The sequence below is a fragment of the Marmota flaviventris genome, chromosome 4 (assembly GCF_047511675.1).
Source record: "Marmota flaviventris isolate mMarFla1 chromosome 4, mMarFla1.hap1, whole genome shotgun sequence".
NCBI lineage: Eukaryota > Metazoa > Chordata > Mammalia > Rodentia > Sciuridae > Marmota > Marmota flaviventris.
This window is the reverse complement of record NC_092501.1, coordinates 88,337,671-88,363,785: the sequence shown is the minus strand read 5'-3', so window position 1 is coordinate 88,363,785 and position 26,115 is coordinate 88,337,671. Positions and strand designations below refer to the sequence as shown.

Genomic DNA, 26,115 nt, shown 5'->3' with positions numbered 1-26,115 from the left:
CTCTAAGCAATCCAGTGAGACCCTGTCTCTAAAATACAAAATAGGGCTGAGGATGTGTTTCAGTGGTGGAAGTGCTTTCAAGTTCAATCCCCAGTACTTCCTTCCCACCAAAACAAAGAAAAAAAAAAAAAAAGATTTCCTGCTGGGCATGGTGACACTCTCCTGTAATCCCAATAGGGAGAGCCTCAGCAATTTAGTGAGACTCTGTTTCAAAATTAAATCTAAAAAAGGGCTGGGAATGTGGCTCAGTGGTTAAATGCCCCCTGTATTCAATCCTTGGTACCCTACCCCAAAAAGAGGGATGTAGCTCATTGTTAAAGTACCCCTGGGTTCACCTCAGTAATTCCTCTGCCCCCCACCAAAAAATTGGTTTTAGTTTAATAACTAAGGTCACAGTCTGATGTTTTTATTATTTTTCCAACAGGTTCTTTGGCATGGACACAAGTTCAGTGGGAGCATTAGAACTGACTGAGCAGACTCCTGTTTTATTGGGAAGTACGGCCATGGCAACTGGTCTCACAAATGTAGGAAATTCATTTAGTGGTCCACCCAATCCTTTAGTGTCTAGATCTAATAAATTTCAAAACTCATCAGTGGAAGACGACGATGATGTTGTTTTTATTGAACCTGTACAACCTCCCCCACCTTCTGCACCAGTGGTAACTGATCAAAGAAACATAACATTTACTTCATCAAAAAATGAAGAATTACAAGGAAATGATTCCAAAATTATTTCTTCCTCAAAAGAGTTGGCTTCTCAGAAGGGAAGTGTAAGTGAGACAATTGTCATCGATGACGAAGAGGACATGGAAACAAATCAAGGGCAAGAAAAAAATTCCTCCAATTTTATAGAACGGAGACCTTCTGAGACTAAAAATAGAACCAATGATGTGGATTTCTCTACTTCCAGTTTTTCAAGAAGTAAGGTAAATTCAGGAATGGGTAATAGTGGTATCACCACAGAACCTGACTCTGAAATTCAGATTGCTAATGTTACCACCTTAGAAACAGGTGTAAGCTCTGTGAATGATGGCCAATTAGAAAATACTGACGGGAGAGATATGAACTTAATGATTACACATGTAACATCACTGCAGAATACCAACTTGGGAGATGTCTCTAACGGACTGCAGACAAGTAATTTTGGTGTTAATATACAAACATACACCCCATCTTTAACTTCACAGACCAAGACTGGAGTAGGACCTTTTAATCCTGGTAGAATGAATGTGGCAGGAGATGTATTTCAGAATGGAGAATCTGCAACTCATCATAATCCTGGTAAGCAGTGAGTGATATTCTACCTCATGTAAATGAATTCAAATTTTTGTCTAATTTTTTTTTATTATTGTAATTGGTACTACCTTGTTTAGATTCTTCATGTAAAATATGTTAATTCTGTTCTTTTAAGTTTGAAATTTTAACTTATAAGAGTTGTAAAACCATGTCAAGTATTTTTTTGCAGATTAGAAAATTAATCAGTGATTTATGCTTAAAAGATTATAATACCCTTTGCCTTTGGCATCTTATGTATTATTTGCTAGAAACTTTGTTATGTATTATTTGCTAATAATTTTTACTAATGACTTAATATGTAAAATTAGGCAACAGAAGGATTAATAACACCCTTAAAGAACAATTGTGTGATAAGTTGCATTTAGATTTGGTTCTATTTTCTCTGTGTTTTTATTATTCATGTTTTTTAAAGATTTGGCTAAAGTTTTATTTCCTGTCTTAACTTTTGGAGAAAGTCAAACACATATCCTCCTCCTCATTAATTTTTTTAAACCATTGTTAGGGGCTATTGATTGCACATATTTATACAACTTGATTAGTCCTTATATTTATTTTTGACTGCCTAATTTTAACTTTAATTAGCATTTTGCTAATTATTTTCATTTTTGAAGGCTGGCAGATTTTTTTGTTGTTGATACCAGAAATTGAACTTAGGGGTGTTTTACCACTGAGCCACATCTCCAGCCCTTTTTTATTTTATTTAAAGGCAGGGTCTTGTTAAGTTGCTTAGGGCCTTGCTAAGTTGCTGAGACTGGCTTTGAACTTGTGATCCAACTGCCTCAGCCTCCCAGTAGTTACAGGTGTGTGCAACCATGCCCAGCAAGAATATTCTTATACATGTATCTTGGGATATTTCTTTCTTTAGGAATATTGTTGGGTAAAAGGGACCAATATCATCATAAGGATTGTATTCATGGGTTGGGGTTGTGGCTCAGACATAGAGTACTTGCCTGGCACGTGTGAGGCACTGGGTTCTATCCTCAGCACCACTAAATAAATAAATACATAAACAAATAAATAAAATAAAGGTATTGTGTCCATCTACAACTAAAATTATGTTTAAAAGAAAAATAGAATTGTGTTCCTATTTACTCAAACTCATTTTTTCTTTCTCCCTTGGTACCAGGGATTGAACCCAGGGATGCTTTACTATTGACCACATCCCTAGCCCTTTTTATTTTTTATTTAGAGATAGGGTCTCAATAAGTTGCTTAGAGCCTCACTAAGTTGCTGAGGTGACTTTGAACCTCAGCCTCCTGAGCCTCTGGGATTACAGGTGTGCGCCACTGTGCCCAGCATTGCTCAAACTCTTATATAAGGAAATACTCATGAGAAAAATGTATACAAATATATTTCTTGCTCTTGCATTTATAGGCTGTTTTTATTCCTAATAGAGAATAATAAATTAAGAGTTATAAAATCTTTGCTATTTGTACTGATTCTTGGACAAATTGTGACTTGGACAAATTTATCTGCTATTCCCTTTTGTCTCTGTGTGGAATGGAGGGGTTAGACAAAGATTATGTTCCTTCTTTTTTAAAAATTGTTTTTTATTGCTGGAGGAGGTGAAAATGTGAAAGTAGGGGAGATGTAAAGGCTAAAATGTAGATAAAGGAAGCCATTTTATTATTTATACAGGGCTTACAGCTAAACTGAAAAAACCGAAAATGCCATTTTTTCCAAAATCAAGGGAGTAGATACCCTTAAGTTTAAGTAAACTTTTTAAGGTATGTATTAAAAGATAAGCGTGCAAAATTCCAGCATGCACTAAAGCATAATTTTTGATTGAAGGCCTTGATTTCTCTGTAAACATGGAATTCCCCGTTCTTTTATTGCTTGTTTTTCTTCTGTTGATTAGTACTTTTGCCTGTTTGTTAAAATTAGTCAGTTACCTTGATTGTAGCAAGATAGTCTTGGGATTCCAGAATGTACTTGTTTACTCTGAATAAAAGTGGTTTTTTTTTTTTTTTTGGAGGGTTGTTGTAGACTTAAAATCTGAATGGCAATGTGTAGTCGCTTGAAACTATTAGGTTGATGGAATGGGTTGGAGTGTCTTCAAGCTCTTTTTATGTTTGTATTTCTTATGAAAGTACAGCTTGTATGTATGTATGGAAGTTCAAAATTCAGAAAGAATGAGAAGGGAAGAATTTGAGAGATCAAAATAGTAGCAATTAGAATTGATAGCTTAACATTTTCGAACTGAAGATAGGTTATAGTATTGGTTGTGTTATGACAGGGATTTGGAACAGGACCTAGTGTGGCAAGCTGGAGACTTCCTTCGGAGTACTAAAGAAGGTTAGCACGAAAGAGAAAATTGAATGATTTTTAATGAATTGACTAATTCATTCATCTAGTATTATTAGTTGCACATAACTCAGTTCTCTGTTGAACCTTTGTAGTTGTAATTTGTTATTGGATTGGTCATTATACATAAGCTTAACTCCAAAATTTCTGTGTTAATCCTCTAACTTCTGAGATTTTGTGGTATATTTAGAGGTCATGAAACTAAATGTGTGGCAAAACTGTTCTTATAAAGATGTTTGGAAACTGGGTGTGTTGGTGCATAGTTGTAATCCCAGCACTTGGAAGGCTGAGGTGGATTGCTTGGGGCCAGGCGATCAAGTCAAAGCCTGCCCCCATCTCAAAAGAAATGTTTGAAAATAATTATATAAGCCTTGTCAGACCTGTGTTTCATTTGTTAAAGGTCCTGTTTGATTAAAATTTCATTATATAAAGTAACATTCCACAAATACATGAATACTTCCTTCCTAATAACTAATGAATATTTGTTTTAGTGCTTCCTCTATGCTGGTCATTATGCTTTATTTCATGTATTATCTCTTTTACTATTTACCATTTGTATGAGGTTGGTACCATTTCCATTTTAGAGAAGAGTGAGACACATAATTTAACTAGCATCACAATTTTACAAGTAATGGAGCTGGAATATGAACTAGTCTTTTGTAAATGACAAAAATTATTATATTTTTTAGCATTTACATCATGTTTTGAAATATGTGTACATTGTGGAGTGGTGAAGTTGAACTAATTAAAGAACATGTTACCTAACATACTTTGTTGTTGTTGAAACACTTAAAATTACTAGCAGTTTTCAAGAATACTAAGCATTGTTCATAAGAGTCAGACTTGATGGTTGCTTCATTAACATTTAAACTTGTATACAATAGGAAGTCAAAACTATTTTTCTGATGTAAATTTCAATATGTATAAACACCTATTTTATTAATCATCCTTGTGCATTTTGTTTTTCAGATTCTTGGATCTCCCAGTCAGCATCATTTCCCCGTAATCAGAAACAACCAGGGGTGGATTCTTTATCACCAGTGGCCTCACTTCCTAAACAGATTTTTCAGCCTTCTGCCCAGCAGCAACCCACTAAACCAGTTAAAGTTACTTGTGCAAACTGCAAAAAACCTTTACAGAAGGGACAGACAGCTTATCAACGAAAAGGATCAGCTCATCTCTTTTGTTCTACTACCTGCCTTTCTTCCTTCTCCCACAAGCCTGCTCCAAAGAAACTCTGTGTTATGTGTAAAAAGTAAGGTTTATCTCTCAGCACAATTCCATGTGGTTGAATATTGATGGTGTAAAATTTTAAGAAAATTTTCAGTGAGTCTTGAAGGTGAATTGCTATGTTTTAAGAATTGGTAAGCTACTTTGAATCTTAAATCAAGCTCAGATTTGTAACAGCTTTGGAAATTTCTCCATCAAGCCCAGGTGGCTTATAAATACAGTTTATTACTTGGACTCCTGGAATTTGTAAACATACATGGTTATTTACATTATTTTGAAATTTTTGTGTGTTTGGTTTTGTGGTACTGGGGATCAAACCTAGGGCCTCACACAGGCTAAGTAAGTACTCTGCCACTGAATACATTATTAATTATAAGAATTTAGCTCCTTTTGGCAGATAAAAATGTTAAGCAAGCTGTTGTGCAGTGGTGCATGTCTATAATCCCAGTGAAGCTGAGGCAGGATGATCAAAATTTCAAGTCCAATCGTAGCAACTTAGTGAGGCCCTAAGCAATTTAATGAAATCCTGTCTCAAAAAACAAAAGGGCTAGGGATATGGCTTATTGGTAAAGTACCTCTGGATTTAATCCCCAGTACCCCGCTCCCCCCGCCCCCCCCAAAATAAGCTAAACGTGTGAATAGTTCTGTATTAAAATGGGTCAAATTTTATAGTATATTTAGATTGAGATTAATAAAAATCTATAAACCTTTGGGTTTTATATGTGTTTCTTTTGAACACATTAATCATCATAGTTTTTGGATTCAGGTACTAGATTTTTGTTAGCCTAGGAAAGACAGGATCCTCTCCTCCCTTTTTAAACTAGCTTTACTAATTAAAGATAACTGTAATATGGTATATTATATACAAGGTAAAGCCACATTGACATTTCTTAGTGCAGCCTAAGACTGTGACACTATTTTTAGATCTTGGAACTCTGGAAAAGGGTTCAGTGCTCAGCACATGTTTAATAACTTCAAATATGGAAACAATTAATTTATAGTTTTTATATTTCTTCATAGTAGTAGGTTTAAATACTACAGTGGAGGGTTTTGGAATTCAGATTTTCCTCCTTTTAAAGGAAGGTTCATCGATAATGTTATTTCCTAATATTTCTAATTGCAGTGGGAGAGCTATGTAGAATGGTGGATAACATTATTTGGAGAATGGGGTTGTGCCTTTAAGCAAAAAAGATTGCAGTTACTTCTCTTGAATATATGTCATATTCCTGTCTCATGTTTTCTACTTACCCGAGGGAGGATAATTCAATAAGTATATATAAACTTAAGTCTCAATAAATTAGTCCTTGACATTAATTCCATGTAATTAATAGCCACTTTTATTATTTCCAATATCTAAATGCCTTGCTACTAAATTTGGAGAAAATTGCACAGTAGCAAGAATTTAATAGTATAAGATGTTTTCACTTTTCAAATTTTATTGCCAATAATTTATAAGTAGTAAAAGTGACTTCCTGGATACAAAAGTTGTTTGATTTCTGTGATTCAATCTATGGAAATGAAAACATCAGTTTTCTAATGGAATTTGACTTTAAGTTGTACCTTTTATTTTTCAGAGATATAACTACGATGAAAGGAACCATTGTTGCTCAAGTAGATTCAAGTGAGTCCTTCCAGGAATTCTGTAGTACATCTTGTTTGTCTCTTTATGAAGACAAACAGAATCCTACTAAAGGAACTCTAAATAAATCAAGATGTACAATCTGTGGTAAACTAACAGAGGTTTGTATTTTTATACTTTATACTTTAGCTGGGACTATTTTAAACTCCAGTAGCTATTATATAGCTTTTAAAAAATCAACTGTATATTTCCTTGAGATTGAGTATATTATCTAAGAATCCCATTCTTCAATAAGGTGCTGACTTTGGAAAAATTATGTTACTTGCCTATTTTTTTTCCTGAGGTTGGGAGCAGTCACAGACAAAAATAAGTATTGTGGTTGATTATTTTGTTTTGGTCTAGTAACATGTTTAGTTAAACAAATTGTCTGACTATACAGGAAAGACAGTAAATACTTTTGCTGGGAAGTAAAAATGGAAGAATATTTTCTGTGTTTTGATACTGGTCTCACTATTGCCCACGCTGGTCTTGAGCTTGAGCTCAGGGAATCCTCCAACTCAGACTCCTAAATAACTGGGATTAAAGTATGTGCCCTCTTCCCCAACTGGAAGGAAATATTTTTTTGTAAATTAATATTGTTAATTATGATACTAAATAAAAAGAAAACTGTGGATACATTTCTCATTTGAATTATTCATAATAATTGGTTCTCTCTCTCCTCCCTTTTTTAGAGCAATTCTTTTGGAGTCACTTGAAATTTCCTAGTATGTTTGTTAGTATCAACACTATCCAATCTTGGTTATTTTCTGTTATTTTAATATAGGTCTAGAAAAGTTTATAGTGATGTTACTGGTGGGATTTCTCTTCTTCAGTGCTATATATGTGTTCTTGGGCATGTAAAAATAGTTTTAAAGAAATGCATTTTATTTTTCCTTTTCCCCAAACAAGCCTTATTGGGTCATCTTTTTTTTCTGTTGGATCATCTTATTATTTAGTTACTTGAACACGAGTATGCTTTTTTGGGGCAGGGAAGGGTACTAGGGATTGAACTCAGAGGCATTCCACCACTGAGCCACATCCTCAGCCCTATTTTGTATTTTATTTAGAGACAGAGTCTCACTGAGTTGCTTAGTGCCTCACCAAGGCTGAGGCTGGCTTTGAACTTTTGATCTTCCCGTTTCAGGCCTCCTGTGTCCCTGGGATTACAGGCATGTGCCACTGTGCCTGCCTACGAGTTTTTTTTTTTTTTTTTTGAGGAAGAAGAAATTTTTATTTGGCATTCACAGTTTTCAGAGACCTCAGTCTGCTAAAAACATTCAACATGAGGACTATAGGCAACAAAACTGTACTGTATTTGTAATTCCTGCTAAATTAATACATTTTAGTTGCTCTTGCCACACAAACACAAACAAAATGGATGATAATGTAAGATAAGGGACATACTAATTTGCTGCACTACAGTCATCATTTTATTGGCACTTAATTGTGGCCTGAGCATAGTGAATCCCTTCTAAAGAGTACCATGGAGAATTGGGAGTTGGGGGGTGCAAATTAAATTTTCAGGGTAGGAACCTGACAAACATTGCTCCAGGAACATGACCAAGGTTTACGAGTTTGTTTTTTAAAATTCTGTTTATTATTTTTCTTTCAGATTCGCCATGAAGTTAGCTTTAAAAATATGACTCATAAACTGTGCAGTGACCACTGCTTTAATAGATACAGAATGGCCAATGGTCTAATAATGAATTGCTGTGAACAGTGTGGAGAATATTTGCCCAGTAAAGGTGCTGGAAATAATGTTCTGGTGATTGATGGTCAGCAGAAAAGATTTTGCTGTCAAAGTTGTGTCAGTGAATACAAACAGGTAATTCATATACTATTAAAAATTGGGTATTCATTGTAATGTATTGAAAGTGCTATAGTGTCGTTACATTTGTTAACCAGATATATCTTGGAATCTCACTTAATTCCACTATTGTGTCATCATGATGACAGTCTGCCTCAAATTGATGCCAAAAATACAAATAGATTATTATAAATAAACTTATGATTTTATTTATAATGGTAAATGTTAGTATGATTACTCTTCTTTAAAAAAAAGGTTTTTTTGGCTGTCAGTAGACTTTTATCTGTCTGTCTATCTATCTATCTATCTATCTATGTGTGTGTGGTGCTGAGAGTTGAACCAGTGCCTCAAACATGCAGGCAAGCCCTCTACCATTGAGCTACAACTCCAGTCAGCAGTATGATTACTCTTTTTAAATTTTTTGCAGTACTGGTGATTGAACCCAGGGTAGTACTGTGCTACAGCCCCAGCTATGTTAGTTTTTATTTTGACACAGGGTCTCAACATATTGCCCAGGCTGGCCTGGAACTTGGTATACTCCTGCTTCAGCCTTCTGAGAACCTATAATTACAGGGTGTACTATCATGCCGGGTTTCTCTTTTGAATTTCTTTTGTGGAGTTGGAAAGAGGTTAGAAGTATGAATTTTGAAATTGTTAAAGCTTATTGTAGGAATGATTATCTTGTTTTTACTTGAATATTAAAGTCTTTAGTTTATTTTTGAATTTGTGTGTGTATATGTATGTGTGTGTGTGGGGGGGGTTAAAAGTAAAATGTACATAAAAAGATATACTCCAGAGAAATTTAGATTTCAATTTTATTTTCTCCTCTTGGTTCCTGTGCTTCTTTTCTAAATATTTTTAATTTTAATGTTATGTTTCTTACTTTTTTTAAAAAAATTAAGGAAATACATAATTCATTGTTAGAATATTTCTATTGTAGAAAAGATAACTTAGTATATGTATATTCTCGGCTTCCGTTTTTCACTTCATAGTGTATCTTGGAAATCAATTACTATCAATAACATAGGTAGTTCTTCCTCATTCTTTTTTATAGCAGCATGGTTATTTATAGGAATTTTTTGAGTCCATTATTAAAAATTATAGAAACTTAATAGATAATTATTTGTATTAGTGTTAGGGGTGCCATGACAAAATACCCCAGATGGAGTGAGTTTATAGTATTTTATATTCTCACAGTTCTGGAGGCTGAAAGACGTTATCAAAATGGTATCATATGGGCTGGGGTTGTGACTCAGTGGCAGAACTCCTGCCTCGTACACGTGAGGCACTGGGTTCAATCCTTAGCTCCACATAAAAACAAACAAAATAAAGATATTGTGTCCATATATGACTAAAAAATGTTTAAAAAAAAGAGATGATATCATAATTGCTTTTTTCATCAGTTTGAGGCCTCTTCCTTATTTGGAGACAGCCTTCCTGTTTGCTCTGTCCTTGTATGGTTTTTCCTCTGTATATGAATGGAGACAGAGAGAGAGAGCCTTCTGGTGACTTTTCTTGAATGGATACCAGTCCTATTGAATTAGGGCCCATCCTTATGACCTTGTTTAACTTTAATTACCTTCCTAAAGATCCTGTCTCTAAGAAATTGGATTTTTGGGTTTTAAGATAGGAATTATGTGGGTATGAAGGGGACCACACATATTTCAGTCCTTAGTAATACTAAAAATAGTCAACTTACATTTTCTTCTAATTTTATTCCATTTTAGTATTATCTGTGCTTTTAAGGTTTTGTACTATTCAATATATTTGTATAATGGAAATATTATATAGAACTGTGTGCTTCTGTGTATATCTCTTTCCAATTCCATGTTGGTAGCCTTAGGTGGCCATAGTGGGAGTGTTTTTACAGCAAATTGTGGTTCCTGTGCTTCTTTTCTAAATATTTTTAATTTTAATGTTATGTTTCTTATTTTTTAAAATTAAGTAAATACGTTTTTCTTCACCCCTAAGAGCTTTGATTGATCATATGTAAGATAATACCTGGTTGTTTGTTCAGTTTGTTGTTGATGGTATTTGAGTTATGTTCAGTCTTTTCCTGTTACAAATAGTGGATGATGGATAACATGGTATCTACTTTTCTTTGCATTTGAAAATGTATGAATTGAAGGTAGATTCTTAGAAGAAAGACTGATTGGTAAATGTCAGTTTGTTTTATATATATAAATTTTTAGTTGTTGATGGGCCTTTTTAAAAAAAAATATTTATTTTTGGTGCTAATAATTGAACCAAGTACCTCACACATGCTAGACAACTGCTCAACCACTTAGCCACAACCCCAGCCCAAGTTTTTTAGATATTTTAACCCCTCTGTCGGAGTCTATCAGTTTGCTTTCTTTTCAGTAACATATGGGATATTTTTCCCATCTATTGTATGGAAATATGTGTATGTATGTGTATACACATTAGTGTGTGTGTGTGTGTGTGTGTGTGTGTATATATATATATATATATATATATATATATGTCACACACACACACACCCATACACACACACACAATCACAATTTTTTTTTAAATATTTTTAGTTGTAGATGGACACAACACCTTTATTCATTTATTTATTTTTGATGTGGTGCTGGGAATCGAACCCAGTGCCTCATGTGTCCTAGGCAAGCACTCTACCACTGAGCCACAGCCCCCAGCCCTGCAATATGTTTTTCATAAACTCACCAACAGGGAATATTAACATTTTATTCTGATTGAAAATGGTATCTTCAGTGTAATTTTAATTTACATTTACTAGGAACGATAGCAGTTTTTTTTTTTTATTTCAGAGCTATCTTTATTGTGAACTGTTTGTATCTTTTGCTATTTGATCTCTTTAATTTTTTTCCATTATATTGAATGTATAATGTAAAAAGTAAATTTGTCTGTGATACTATTCACCAGTCACTGTGTTCCAGATGCTGCACTGGATGCTCGGTGTAATATTCTGAGATAGGAAGCAGACATAGTTACTGCCTTCATACCATTAACTTTCCTACAGTGGTGTTCTTCCAATTCTTGTACATAAGGAAGACCATATAATAGGGGAAAGGATCAAACTATAATCCCCAAGGTTAACCATACTGTTTAATGTTGTTGATAATGTTGCATTTAACTTCTGACACCTGGAAAGTTTGTTAAGTGTGCTGACTTTAAAGTTACTTGGCCTAGGTTAAAATTATGGTCCCGCTTGTTGACAAGTGTGTGGTCTATGGAAATTACTTAACCTCCCTGTGTCTTTTTTCATCACATGTAAAGTTGGGGAATATATTAATCCTTGTATCATAGTGTTATAAAAATCAGACCTGTGCTTTTCATGTTTTATTTCAAGAAGACAGAATATTTAGTTTTAACCCTTTCAACTCTTTCTTTATTATCCCCTTTTCTCTTTTCAAAAGTAGTGGGCCCACTGTCTTTGACTTCTGACATCATAGGTTGACTTATTTATAAACTTAAAGTAAATGGCATTAATGTGTAGTGAGGTTCTTTCTTGATATTGTATGGAATCTTCATTTTTAATATTTGAATCTTGAACACATTTGAAATTCATTATGGAATATAGTTGAGTTATGGGTAATTTTAACTGCTTCAAAATGTCTCTCCTTGATTGAACATAATTAAGTAAAAATTACTTAACCTTTTGCCCAGGGATTTGAGATGCTACTTTGGTTGTATATTACATCATATTTCTATGTAAATATTTCTCAACTTTTTCTATTGCTTCGATTCTAAATTCATGTTCTCTTTCCACACTATTGTGTGGTGTTTTTGCTTTTTTCCTTTTTTTCTTTGCAGTGCTTGGGATCAAATCCAGGGCCTCTTGCACGCTAGGTAGCAAGCCCTCTACCACACTGAGCTTTATCCCCAACCTTCATATACCATTTTAATGACAGATGTTTTAGTAACATGGCTATTGTCCATGTTTTCCATTTCTCTAGGGTGCCATTCCAATTATATTTTTTCTATAGGTGTGTTATTTCTTTTGCTGGTTTCAAAACGTTCTCTTTGTCTTTGGTTTTCGGCAATTTATGATATATCTTGGTATTCTTTGTGTTTATCACTTCTAGTTTGCTTGGCTTCTTCTATCTGTGTATTTATGTCTTTTGCCTAGTTTGAGATATTTTCTTTTGTAGACTTTTCTAGTCCTTTCCTCCTTTTCTTGCCCCTCCTGTTTTCCTCTCCCCCCACCTCTTCCTCCCCTACCCAGTTTTTTCCCCTCTGTTGTTCAAATGGGATTATTTCTTTTATTCTGTTTTCCAGTTCACTGTTTGTTAACTGTTCTTCTTTATATTCTCTATTTGCTGACATTTTCTGTTATTTTATTTGTTTTCAAGTGTGTGTGTTTTGGTTATTGATAGATTTTATGATGATTGCTTTAAAATCTTTGTTACGTAATTCTAAAATCAGTGTACTTTTGGTGTTGGTGTCTATTGTATTTTTAAATTTAAATTGTGGTTTTCTAGTTTTGGGTATAAGTGAGTTTTGATTAAAACTTGGAACATTTTGGGTTTTCTTTTTTGGGGGGGGGGTCTGTATCTTTATTTAAACCTTTTGTTGACAAAGTTCCAGCATAGAAGATTGGGTAGCTTCTTATTATTTTTAAGTGGGTGTGGGAGTTCTGGCTTCCAATGATTACCAAATTATTCTAGTAGATACAGAAAAATTCTATACTATCTTCCTCTTCTTCATCATCATCATCATCATCATCATCATTTTGGTGCTGGAAGTTGATCCCTGGGCCTTGTGCATGCTAAGTATATGCTCTACTACCTAACTATAACCCCTATCCCCATCATTAATTAAAATAAAAATTATTTAAAAATAGAATTCCATCTTTTATTCTTTAGAATATTGTTTGCATATATTTTATCATCATATGTTATATGTTCATAATTCATAAATAAATAGGAATCTGCATACATTTTTACTTATAAAGGAACCCAATTTGACAGGTTGGGAGACCACTCCATGAGAAGCACCAGTGAATTTTCTTTTCCTACAGCCTGGAAACTAAAATTACATGATAATCTTTTCTTATTTTCCATCTTTGACCTTTGTCTCCAGCATTTAATTTTCCTGCCTTTGTTGTTTATTTATGTCTTCATTGTTCAGTTGGTTTCTGGAATATTCTGATATATTTAATTAGTAATGTAGAACCTGGAAATGGAAACTGTATGACTTATGACTTGCTTTTAATAGTTTCCCTCTTCTACCATAGTGTTTTAGCTTTCATGGAAAGCAGGGAACCTGCATTCTTCCTTATTTTCTGTAAGAATAAGGATTTAAATTTGCATTATGTATTAGAAGTTGTCATATGTGTTTTAAAGAGGTTTTCCCAAACAACCCATTTTGCAAATGATGAAAATTGTAATCTCCAGGTTACTTACTTTAGAAAACTGAGATTTCATTATAAGTTAGCATGTTTTAAAAAGATCTTGGAATACACTTAAGCCATCTAAGAGAAATATTTCTCAATTAGAGGTGTCAAATTCAAGTGTTTATATTTAATTTCTTACTCCATTATTATATTCTTATTATCAGTTTTTCTAGGAATTAAATTATTTGATAATTCTTGTAAGTTGGATAGCCACTTTGAATAAGACCGATACACATTTTTTAGAGTTGGAATGAGATTATAAGTCACAATTGAGAAGAAACTTTTATAAATTTCTCATTTACCATCTAGTCTAGCAGTCTTTATATGTATTTGTAAAGCCTTTTAAAATCTTTTTTTTAGGTAGGTAGCCATCCAAGCTTCCTGAAGGAGGTTCGTGATCACATGCAGGATTCTTTCTTAATGCAGCCTGAGGTAAGCAGATGGGGGTTTAAGGCTCACGTTAAGCATATTTTCAAGCACTGCTAATATCTTTAATATGTATGAAAAAAATCATGTGCCATTTGAAGTATATTAAAATTTATGAACTTGAGCTATATCAAATAGTGAATGTTTCTGTTGTCTGCAAGACATAGATTACTTTGATTGTTCACATTGAAGCCAAGAAAACATGGCATGAAAGTTTATATCCTTTTGTGCCAGTGTTCTCTCATTAAGGATCCTTTTGTCTTTGGAACAGTGGTAACTAGTGACAAGTGTTGGAAAAAATGTGACAAGAGTTGAAATCTTAATACTAACAATTTTATCTTTCTGAGTTTATCCATTTTATGTGTTATTCTGAAGAGAATAAGAAGTACTATTTGTCAACATGGAACAGTTGCTTAGTTCCTTGTATACTTGATGTCTTAAAGCTATTATTAATAATTCTGCTAATAAAATCAGTGTCAGGATCACAAATCCAGTGATGACTGTCTACTTTGCTAAAAAAAAAAAAAGTCATCAAAGCCAAGATTTGATAGTTGGGCTTCATTTGTATTGGTTAAAGGATTCTTCATAGGTGCTGATATGTGGAAGCCTCACATGCATATCTGTCTAGGGGGAGCTGGTTTAGTTTTCTCAATATAATCTTTAACATATTTTTAAGTGTCCTGGTTTTTTAATTTTTAGTATTTTTAGTTTGTACAGTGGTTTCAGGTTTAAATAAATTTCTTCCATTATTGTATCCATCTGTTTTCTTTTGTTCTTTGCCTAACATAAATATTTAAGTCATCAAATAGACTTCAGGAAGTAAACCAAAGCATTTTTCTCTAATGTCCTTGTATTGTTGATAGAATCTTAATTAGATATCTTTGTAGCCATTTTTTCTTTTTTAACACTAGATTGTTTTAAAGAAAAAAAAAAAAATTTATTTATTTTTATGTGATTGAACCCAGTGCCTCACATGCTAGGCAAGTGCTCTGCCACTGAGCTACAACCCCAGTCTATATAGCCATTCTTATTTGTTCTTTGTTACTATTTCTTTGCTGTTAATAAGTTTCTTTTTGAGGCTTAGAGATTGAAGAATGAGTTAATTTCCATTTTGGAAAGTAAAACTTAGGTCTTCTCTAGGTGATATTTAAGTGTGTAAGGACATTACTGCCATGTAAGCAACTATCTTCTCATACGTGTTCTATTTATGCATGCTAAGAAAATTATTCTTCTCTTTATATTGATGGAAGTTGCTTGTGTGGGCTTTTTGTTTGTTTGTTTTTGGTGGCTTCTGGGGACCTAAATCCACAACCTCATGCTTGGTAAGCATTCTATCACTGAGCTATACCTCCAGCAGAACACCCTTACTTCCAAGCAAAAGATCATTGTTGGGTCTTTTTTGAGCACTTTTTCACAGTACAAGTTAATGTTATAGCAATATCCCAATAACTGCAGTGTTTAGAAATTATAACCAAATCTTATGGACTTACCTCCTATAAATTGTTTGAGTGAATTGTGTTTGGAATATCTGACATCATTTTATCCACCGTCAGACATACTTCAAAATAGTTACTTTCATGCATGACTCTTTTTTTTTTTTTTTGGTACTGGGGATTGAACCCAGGGCTTTGTACATACTAGGAAGATGCTCTATTGCTGAGTTATATCTCCAGACCTCATGCATGACTTTTAAATCATATTTATTAGAAGATGAATTTTAAGACCATTATCTTCAGTGTTCTCTTGCCATTCATTATTGTTGAAAAGTATATGATCTTTTCATCTTCTTTAAAAAAAGTTTTTAAATATTTATTTTTTAGAAGTAGTTTATTTATTTTTATGTGGTGCTGTGGATCGAACCCAGGGACTCGCACATGCTAGATGATCACTGTACTGCTGAGCCATAATCCCAGCCCCTTGACACTGCATTTTTAATGAAAGATATACCCAAATCTTCATCAATTGACCAGTAGTTTCTTATGGAGGGTAATTTATGTATGAAAGCACAAATAACCACAAGTAGGAACACATAGTTTGTCAGGCAGTAGTGCAGTACATCACACATAACTGTGCAGTATACATTGTCCCAGTCTCCTATTTATAGAACAGCTGTTTTGGAGCATTGATAATTTTATTTTTTAAATTTTTTTCAATATTTATTTTTTTAGTTATGAGGTGGACACAATATCTTTATTTTATCTTTATGTGGTGCTGAGGATCGAACCAGTGCCTCATGCATGCAAGGCGAGCGCCTTCCCTCTGAGCCACAGTCCCAGCCCCATGATAATTTTAAATATATGCATTCCTTGAAATAAAATGATAATATCATTTTAGAAAATACTTTCATGAATACATTTTTATATTATATGAGCTGTGTACATAATATTTTGTTCATTTCAACATTAGAAGTAACTTTTTCAGTAATGTTTAAGCATTTTCACAATGAATTTAAAAATAGTTTCAAATGATCAAATCATTCACTTTTTTAAGAGACTAGAACTGTAAAAACATTATTTTAGAGTTTCACATATATATATAAGTGGTGTATTTGTTGCTCAATTTCTATAGGTGTTCCACATCTGGGACGATGGACAAAATGGATTAAAAACTTGCTTTTCATGTTTGCTTTGTTTCATTTCTTTCCTTTTTTTTTTTTTTGATACTGGGTCTCTTATTTCTTATTTTGAGATGGTCTTATTAAGTTTGTGAGGCTGGCTTCAAACTTGCAATCCTGCTGCCTCAGTTTCCTAGCTAAACTAGATGTGTGTCACCATGCCCAGCTCCATAGTTTTTTTTAATTGTGATTGTGAATTTTTTTTTTTTTAATATAGACATACCAGTTTATCTGAATTGTATATTTGTAAGACTGTATGTATTTTCACAGTATTTCTTTTGTCCTGGTAAATTTTTAAATGTAAATATATATTTTTTAGTTGTAGATGGACATAATACCTTTATTTATTTTTATGTGGTGTTGTGGATTGAATACAGTGCCTCACACATGTTAGGCAAGTGCTCTACCACTGAGCTACAATCCCAGCCCCTGTCCTGGTAATTTTTGAAGTATCCTCTTTGGTCTTACTTTCCTACTCTATCTTATTTCTTTCAAGTTACTTCACTGTCAATCAGTTCTCCATGCCAAAAATATTAGTGTTATAATCTACTAATTGATTATATTGACTTTAATAATAAGAAATCATTTTGAATGTTAAACTTTTTCATTTAAAATTTTTTTATGTTACCATGACCTATGAGGTTTTTACATATACATAAATGATTATAATCTTTTGTGTGTTTGTGTGTGTGTGCACACTGGAGATTGAAACCAGAAGCGTTTAACCACTGAGCCACATCTCCAGCCCTTTTTTATATTTTTATTTAGTGACAAGTTCTTAGGGCATCACTAAATTGCTTTGAACTCTGGATCCTCCTCCTGTCTCAGCCTCCTAAACCATTGGGATTACAGGCATGTGCCAGTGTGCCTGGCTGCTTAATCGTTTTTTAAGCTACGTTCCGTCACCCCCTCCCCCCCAAAAAAAAAAAACAAAAAACAAAACTTGGAACCATAGTTGCTCAGTGGAAAAAGGATTTAAAAGTTTTCAAATTCTTGCTTTGAAGTACTTTTGATTATTAAGTCTTTAATTTCTTCTGTCAAATAATAAAAGAAGCGTTAAAAAGAAAAACCCTGCTTTTTCTAGATTTTCAGTTTTTATTTGTCTGTATGGAGGGATTCTGTTAAACTAAGTTAGTGAAAACATTTTTGAAGAACAGTTACCTAACAATCATTCTTGGTTTGAACCTAATATAGCAATTGTTGCAGCAAATTCTTTGAATCCAGATGAAGACTTCTAAAACTGATAAGAGATTAACAAAAGTGTTTTATAGAGATGAAAGATGTAATGAGAAATAGGACTATGTTTTTCTTAGTTCATATGTGGTTTTAAAAAAATGACCTTTTTATGTTTTACATTTTAGAAATATGGAAAACTGACAACTTGTACTGGATGCCGAACTCAGTGCAGGTTTTTTGATATGACTCAGTGTATAGGTCCTAATGGATATATGGAGCCATATTGTTCAACCGCTTGCATGAATAGTCACAAGACAAAATATGCAAAATCACAAAGTAAGTTTCAGGTATTTGAAAAGTTAAAGAACTTTAATTTTTTTCCTCAAAAAGTAACTGCTCTATAATTTTGATTTTATACTTGTTTTTAAACTACTTTTTTGAACTTAAATTTATTATTATCATACCATTTACTGCAAACTTGTAATTATTTGATCATTCCAGTTTATTGAAGTACTCTTCATATCTGTCTTAGCTAAAATTGTTGTTCCATCCAAAAATTATCTAAAACAAAAATTTTGATGTATATGTGTATGTTTGAGAGATAATACCAGTCTTTTTTATGACAGTATTTTAAAAAATAATCTTGAATATTTAAGGCACAAATATAAAAGAAATAGTTTATAGGAGATTCTATTTTTAGGATTTTAAATGTCATTTGTAAGTTTAAAAAAAACTTTTATTACTTTATAAAGAAATCAGATATGTACCTTTTCTTTCCTAGGTTTGGGAATTATTTGCCATTTTTGTAAACGAAACTCTTTACCTCAATACCAAGCCACAATGCCTGATGGAAAACTGTATAACTTTTGCAATTCCAGTTGTGTGGCTAAGTTTCAGGTTTGTTATTTATTTTGCATAACCCCCAACCCCAATTAAATACGCATAGAAAATAATCAGTGCAATATTCTTTTATCCTTGTTATCTGTTAATTTTTATATAGATTTTTTGAGGATCAAATGGGAGGGTGAAGATTCTAGAATGAGTCATAGAAGACTTGGCTTTACCAGTTTCTTTCACCCACAAGAATGTGATTGACTTTTGAATTGTTACAATAATAGAAAGGAAAATAAATTTTAATATAGTTGAACTCATTTTAAAGGAAAAGAAATTTTAATATAGTTGAACTCATTGCTCCATGTACAGTATTTTCCTATTAGATGGTTTGAATAAAATGTGAATCTGAAGGGGAATTCTGTTCTGTGATGAGTGAAGTATGTAGGTTTATTTAGCTTGGAAATGTAATATAGGATCAATTTCAGGGAGCCATATTTTGTGTTGGTAAATATAATGTACTTTCTGACATAGTTCTTCAGAGTTGGAATACGGATAATCTCAGGAGATAGTGTTGATTTAACCTTGTTGACCACTGGAAAGAAAGGCATAGTTTAGAGGGGATTCACGCATTAGTTAGGTAGTACTAGTAGGTTTACCTGTTGTATGTGAAAATTTCAGGGTATTGCCCAAAGATTCAAACCAGTGCATAAAGCCATGCTTCATGAGTTAATTCATCCAACATTCTACTTTATTCCAGGTACTGTGCTCTATGTTTATTAACCTGAAAATATAGTCACTTAAGTATGTTACAATAGTTACTGCAACAGTTATAAACTCATTTAATTTTAGGTTGCTTTGAATTCAGCCAAGTGAATGTTTTTGTTAAGTTATATACTCACTAAATTAAGATGATAAGTCACATTCAAGACTAAACTTTTATTTTAGAAGTTGAGATCATGGCCATTTGATAAGTTCTTTTAGTAATTTTTTTTTGCTTAGCTTTTCTTAACTAGAAATTAAGGAATAATGGTTAATTCAAGGAGAAAAGGACAGTGTGCATGCTGCTTGTCAGATGTTAAACTGTCTTTTTGATGTTGGGTAAACTGAACTGGTAATTGAAAATGTTTTAACTAATTTTTTTAATTGAAACTATATGATTTGATATAACCCTGTCTTTGTATATTTTAAAGAAATACTTAATTTAGGCTCTTAATTTTGAAGATTGCGTCCAGATAATTCTATATACAGCCTTATTGCTGTTGGCATATGAATAATAAAAAGTTGTTAAACAGAAAGATGACTTTTTTTTTTTTAATTTAATCTTGAAAGCAAACCATGTATTTGAACTTTGTGTCTTTATTAGGTGTTTTTCCTTTTGAAAGAGAACAGTTTAGTATTCTTTGGCTGCTATAACAAAATATAATATTTTAATATTTTTATATATATATAAAATATCACAAAATATGCATAGGTCATAAACAACAGAAATGTATTTCTCACAGCTTTGGAGGCTGGGAATTCCAAGATAGTGCTGTGGTAGATTTTTGTCTTGTGAAGGCCCTTTTCTCAGTGGGGTGTCTTCTCATATGTCTTCATGTGGTTGAAGGAGTAAACAAGCTCCTTTATTAGATGGTTTTTAAAGGCACTAACAAAATCAATAGGATGGCCCAAACACCTCTTAATTCTGTCACATTGAAAGTTAGGATTTCAATATCTGAGTTTGGGAGGATTGTAGACATTCAGACCATAATGTACACCATTTGTTTTAAAAGAATAGTTAACCTTGAGGAGGTTCAATTCTTTTGGTACCTCTAAGGATAATGTTTTTTTTTTTTTTCATTTTACTTTTAGTATTCACCTGATACTAATGTCTTAAATCTGCTATATTGTATTTTTTTCTACAGACTTTAATTGTGTTGTAGTGCATACAGATGTTTAAAAATGAAAAAGATCTTTCCCTCCACTGTACCTTCAGATTATATATAATATGTATGTGTAATATGTGATGTGGCTCAAAAGAATGTTAATTATATACCAGTTTAATTACCACTCAGATTAAGAATTAGAAAATAATGTTTAAAAACATCTATGCTTGTGTCCTATCTTAATCTGTAAGTTGTTTTAACTGTAAGAAAAATAATAAGGGGCTGGGGTTGTAGCTTCAGTGGTAAAGTGTTTCCTAGCACACATGGAACACTGGATTCAATCCTCAGCACCACATTTTAAATAAATAAATAAATAATAAATAAGTATGTGGATTGTGTCCCATCTACAACTAAAATTTTTTTTCTTTTAAGTAAAAAAGCTAAAATAAATAAATTCCTAGTGTGAATAGTAACATAGGTTGTAACATCACTGATGGACTTGAAATGAAAATTAAGGTAGTGATGCAGTGAGACAGATCATTAGTAAATTAGATATTTGGAGAAAACAAGACCTGTTTTTTTTTTTTTTAATTTTGTGGCTTTTTGGTTTCTTTTATTTGCTAGTTCAGAACTTGAGCAATTAACCTCAATATTATTGTTTACATTTTCAAGTGAAGATAAACCATAATTGAATTGTATTTTCTTTTTTCCTGTATATATTTTAAAATTTTAGGTAAATAGTAATCCTTTGGTATAAAAAGAATAAATTTCAATTGTATAAAACAGTGTGTTAGCATAATTTTTAAAAACAAAATTCAGAAATATAGTTTTGTGTGCTGCAACAATATTTAACAGATATATATGGCTTTCTATACACATTAGATTTTTCATAGTAATCATAAGTAGTAATTCTCCACGCCAGGCTCAGTCTATTTTATTTTTTATTTTAGGCTCTAAGCATGCAGTCATCTCCAAATGGCCAATTTGTAGCACCAAGTGATATTCAGTTGAAATGCAACTACTGTAAAAATTCCTTTTGTTCAAAACCAGAAATCCTGGAATGGGAGGCAAGTCACATTTTGTTATGTATATTATCTAGTGCTAAAATGAAAATTAAGTAAAATAACTAGTATTTTCATAAGAAGACCTATTTCTTAGTAGGCATGTTTTTCAGATTTTGTGATGATTGGCTTATGTACTTATGTGGGAGTAGAATCAACCCAAGCTATTTCTTTATGGGTTAAGCAAAAATTTTTGATGTCATATTTGCAATATATTATGCCCATAAGAGAGTACAGAATTCTCCTTTGTTTAGTTGCTTACCTAGAGCATCTTGTATGACAATTCTTTCTATTTTTCTCCTTGGTCTCATAAATATTAACTCAGAGCTATAATACATTCTGGTCAGTACCTATAAAAATAAGGATTTGTTAGTCATACCACATTGTCATTTAATGTTGTATGAATTGTTTCCATAAAAGAATAGAGGAGTATGGGTCTTAACATTAACTTTATTTTCCCTTCCTTATCACTGGTACCTTTATCCGTGTACTTAATTTAACTTTGCCTGTGTCCTTTTGCCATTAGCACCTCCGGGAATGATTTTTATTTCCATAAGGGGCAGTAGGAGATGGATAAATGGACAAAGCTGCTGTGGTTGCCCATTGGTTTCTTGAGCAAAGCTTACCTTTGGTCTTCCTTTCTTTTCATTCTTTTGAGGACAGTATAGGGTGGAAGGTGGTAGTAAAATGTTGCACAAGATTTAGAACTAACAACGGATTGCCTTGAGAAAAAATTTACTAGTAATTGTTGGCAGGTCACTCAGTATCTGAAGTCTTAGGTGAAAAGTGGTACCGAAAACTGAACTTTGTGATTTCTAAAGTAGTTGGAAATCTGAAATTTCATCACTTCAGTGCCTAGAAATTTTTTTAGTTTATTATTTTGTTTGGTGCTTCTCCAGAGCATTTAAATCAGTTGGTTTTTTGAGACTGTTGTTGGCATCCAGTGATGATTTTTAGCATTAATACCCTCTTTAAGTAATAGCAGAAAAAGTGTTGAAGACCCAAGAAGAGAGAATAAAGGAATGAGGGAATGAGGAAAGCAATTAGTAAGCACATAAAATATTGTCAGTTAGGACATGAAGATCTTAGATCGAATTTGTTAATACTAGATGAAAATGAGGTCCTTCCCACCATGTACCTGTTAGTGCTCCCCAACTTTTGGAATCTTGGTGTGTTGCTTTTATTTACATGGATGCAAGTGTTGAAAGCAGGCTGAAGGAGAGCTTGTCTTGTCCTTCAGGATGTTGAGAGTTCAGTTCCCCTTGCTGCTACTTATTCCATGTTGGCAGTTGTGGTTTCTTTGTTGCCTTTTTCCTCTTATGAGTTACATATTTATAATGGGGCAACTTGTTTTTGGTGGGAGGTGGGGTGCAACTTTCCATGGATGATTATCTTAACTATTTTGAGTTTATACCTAGGCTCTTTCACCTTGCTTATTTTGATCTTCAGATTTCTTAGGTAGATGTTTTAGATGTAACCTGTATCCTCCACTAATAATGGGAGGAAAAAAAACCTGCCTCTAGGTAGCTTTCATTTGTTTATTTATAACTACCTGACTGGGTATTTGAAAAGTAGCTTTGGCTATTATGGGTTTGGGGCCAGGATAAATAATAATTAGTAAATCGTGTTCTAATCAAGGAAAAACCAACTCAGTCTCAAGTTTCACAGCACACAATGGGATAGCACCAAATTGAATACTTTGGCTGTGATAGATCTGTTACAGGAATGTATCATGGTGTGACAGAAAGGTGATTGAATCTACTCAAAAAACAAATCTCTTTTTGACTGAAAATGTTATCAGTACCATAATTCTCATCTTTCTGTAACTTACTCATGTTCTATTGTTTCCTTCCTGTTTATCAAATTCTGTTAGAAATATCAGATTGCCATCTTATTATAGTGATACTTTCACTGTTTCAGCGTGATTAATGGTGTTGAATTTTGTAGAGCTGTTTTATATTTAGCAGTGAATTGGTTAAACTAGGTGTCTGTGGCCTATAGGAAATGTATACCCAAGGATACTATATTAAAATAGGTAAATGATTTAACTTTGTTTCTATAAAAGTAGCTTGTTTATTTCTGAAATTTGTTATTGAGGTGGTTGTCATATACTCACCAAGGTTCCCATTGTGCATTTAGAACAAAGTGCATCAGTTCTGCAGCAAAACTTGTTCAGATGACTATAAGAAGTTGCATTGCATAGTTACATATTGCGAATACTGTCAAGAGGAGAAGACTCTTCATGAAACAGTAAATTTCTCTGGCGTTAAGAGACCTTTCTGTAGTGAAGGCAAGTGTATATACAGTGTTGTTCATAACTTTATTGATATTTAATGTTTTTTTTTGCCAAAGTATTTTTAAAAATATATGAGTACCTATGTCCAGCTGCACAATTTTTAATATAGCTGAACAAAAAAAATTGAATTTACTTTTTTACTTATTTTGTTATATTCTATATGTATTTTAGACCTCTGGGCCTCAAGGTTTTCTCTCTAAAATGTTGGTAACCACTTTTTCATTACAAGCAAGTTTTGAGACTCAAATATAAGCATTATGATACCATGCCATCTCTGAACCTATACATTGTGGCCTGAAAGTTTGTTTTCTAAGTGAATTAGAACAGTTGTTCATTAGCTTCATGTGCCTACCTGGCTTTTTTTTTTTTATTTACTGCCTAGCCTTCAAAGGTTTTCAATATATAGGTTGAACATCCCTAATCTGAAAATCTGAAATTCAAAACTTTTTAAGTGTCAACATGATGCTCCTAAAATTTTGGATTTTGGAGTAGTTCAGATTTTGGATTTTTGTATTAGAGAAGCTCAGTAAAATCTGAGAATAGTAAAACAAACAAACTCTAAAACCTAAAACCCAATTGGTCCTTATGTATTTCAGATAAGGAACACTTAATCTGAGAGAAAAAAATCCACATTTTTACAGCAACAGCATTACAGTGGGAAAATTTTAAGTTTTTAATTTGGGTTGCCTGGGAGATATTCTGGGTTCTGTTATAGGCATATTCAAGAATTTCCTTTCTTCTCTTCTTTAGTTTTTGCTGCTCTGGTGCCAGGCAGCAGATTATAGAAATGAACTCTAAACCTGCCTTTCCAGAGATATGAACCAGGATTGTAGCTGTGGGTTTTTTGTGCTCTTGTCATGTATTTCTCAAATGTCACATTCTTATTCTAAGCTGGCTTTCACTTTTTATTCTGTCTTTGGCTCAAGTCACTGAGCTTTTAGCTTTCCTATCTTCTATCTTCACCTATTGTTTTCCAGTGATGATTTTTTTTTTCTAGATCTACTTATTCTGTGGATTTCTATTACTAGTTTGGGGCAAGAGAAAGGTTGGAAAATTCTTGATGCTAGCAATAGGGAATGAAAAGTCAGTAAGATTTATGAGGCCATTCAACTAGTGGCACCAATTATATATACTTTTCACATCTAATATTTTATGTTTGTAAGAAGGTACTATATATAAAATAAGGCATTCTATTTAGGTTTAATTGGTACATTTCACCTAGAATTAAAGGCAACCATGTTTTACTACTGTTTAAGAATAAAGGTATAATGAAAAATGATAAATCCTAAAATATTAAGATTAATTCTAAATTTTTCTTTTTACACCTAAGTTTTTGTGCAATAACAGTCTTCCTGGTTCACAGGTCTGAACACATTGATGTTAATTGTTCACATACGTCAATGAACTTATATTTCATATGTATTTTACTAAAATTATTAGAGAGTAGCAGACTGATGATTGACATGTAAGAGCATAATTTTCTATTGGAAGGACTTAAGATTTTAGATGGGTAATAAGAAGTTAAAAAGGATGTGTTTTTTTTCCCTGTGAAATGCCATTTTTTTGCTTTCTCTTACTCCACCTAGTTTTCTGCTCAAACCTCAGAAGTAACATACCTAGTATTACCACCAAAATCTAAGTAGATAAAGTAAATAAAGGTAAATTTTTAAAAGTACTTTGAAGTAATTCAAAAATAACAGAAAAGTCTTAATACATTAATGATTGAAAATTTATTACATAAAAAACTACAATTCATGCCAGGTGTGGTGACGCACACCTGCAATCCCAGCAGTTTGGGAGGCTGAGGCAGGAGGATGGTGAAGCCAGCTTCAGAAACTTGGCAAGCTTCTGAGCAATTTAGTGAGACCCTATCCACAAAAGCGGGGGGGTGGGGGGTGAATGAGGCTCAGTTGTTAAATGCCTCTGGGTTCAATCCCCAGTACCTAAAATAAAAAACAAGAGACAAAAAACCAAACCCAAACAAGAAAACCCCAAAGACAAAAAACAAAAAAAATTGCAATTCATGTTCACAAGTAGGAAAGATAATTTAAAACTAAGTTGAGGACAATTTGTTGTGGAGGTGTCCTTTGTGCTTGTTGTTATAGGATGGGTAGGATTTCATTAGATACATAAATGAATAAAAAGTCATTCTACTTACGTAGCACAGTCATGAGTACAATATGGAAGATCATTTAATCCTCAGAT

At 33.0% G+C, this 26,115-nt stretch overlaps 1 protein-coding gene across 3 annotated transcripts in view; it reads left to right on the top strand.

The window, feature by feature from the left end:
- The window catches only part of Zmym2 (zinc finger MYM-type containing 2), a 76,516-nt gene that overhangs the window by 25,897 nt on the left and 24,504 nt on the right, over window positions 1-26,115 (top strand). For 2 of the 3 annotated variants that reach the window (XM_071611349.1, XM_071611350.1), the window contains 10 exons: window positions 425-926; window positions 1,188-1,281; window positions 4,570-4,855; window positions 6,405-6,570; window positions 8,061-8,273; window positions 13,999-14,070; window positions 18,040-18,190; window positions 18,636-18,751; window positions 21,504-21,620; window positions 23,754-23,904. In XM_071611349.1, coding sequence (XP_071467450.1) covers window positions 435-926; window positions 1,188-1,281; window positions 4,570-4,855; window positions 6,405-6,570; window positions 8,061-8,273; window positions 13,999-14,070; window positions 18,040-18,190; window positions 18,636-18,751; window positions 21,504-21,620; window positions 23,754-23,904 — 1,858 coding nt within the window. In that variant the 5' untranslated portion in view covers window positions 425-434. Of the gene's footprint in view, window positions 1-424; window positions 1,282-4,569; window positions 4,856-6,404; window positions 6,571-8,060; window positions 8,274-13,998; window positions 14,071-18,039; window positions 18,191-18,635; window positions 18,752-21,503; window positions 21,621-23,753; window positions 23,905-26,115 lie in introns of all 3 variants that reach the window. The other variant, XM_071611348.1, reaches the window with a different exon arrangement.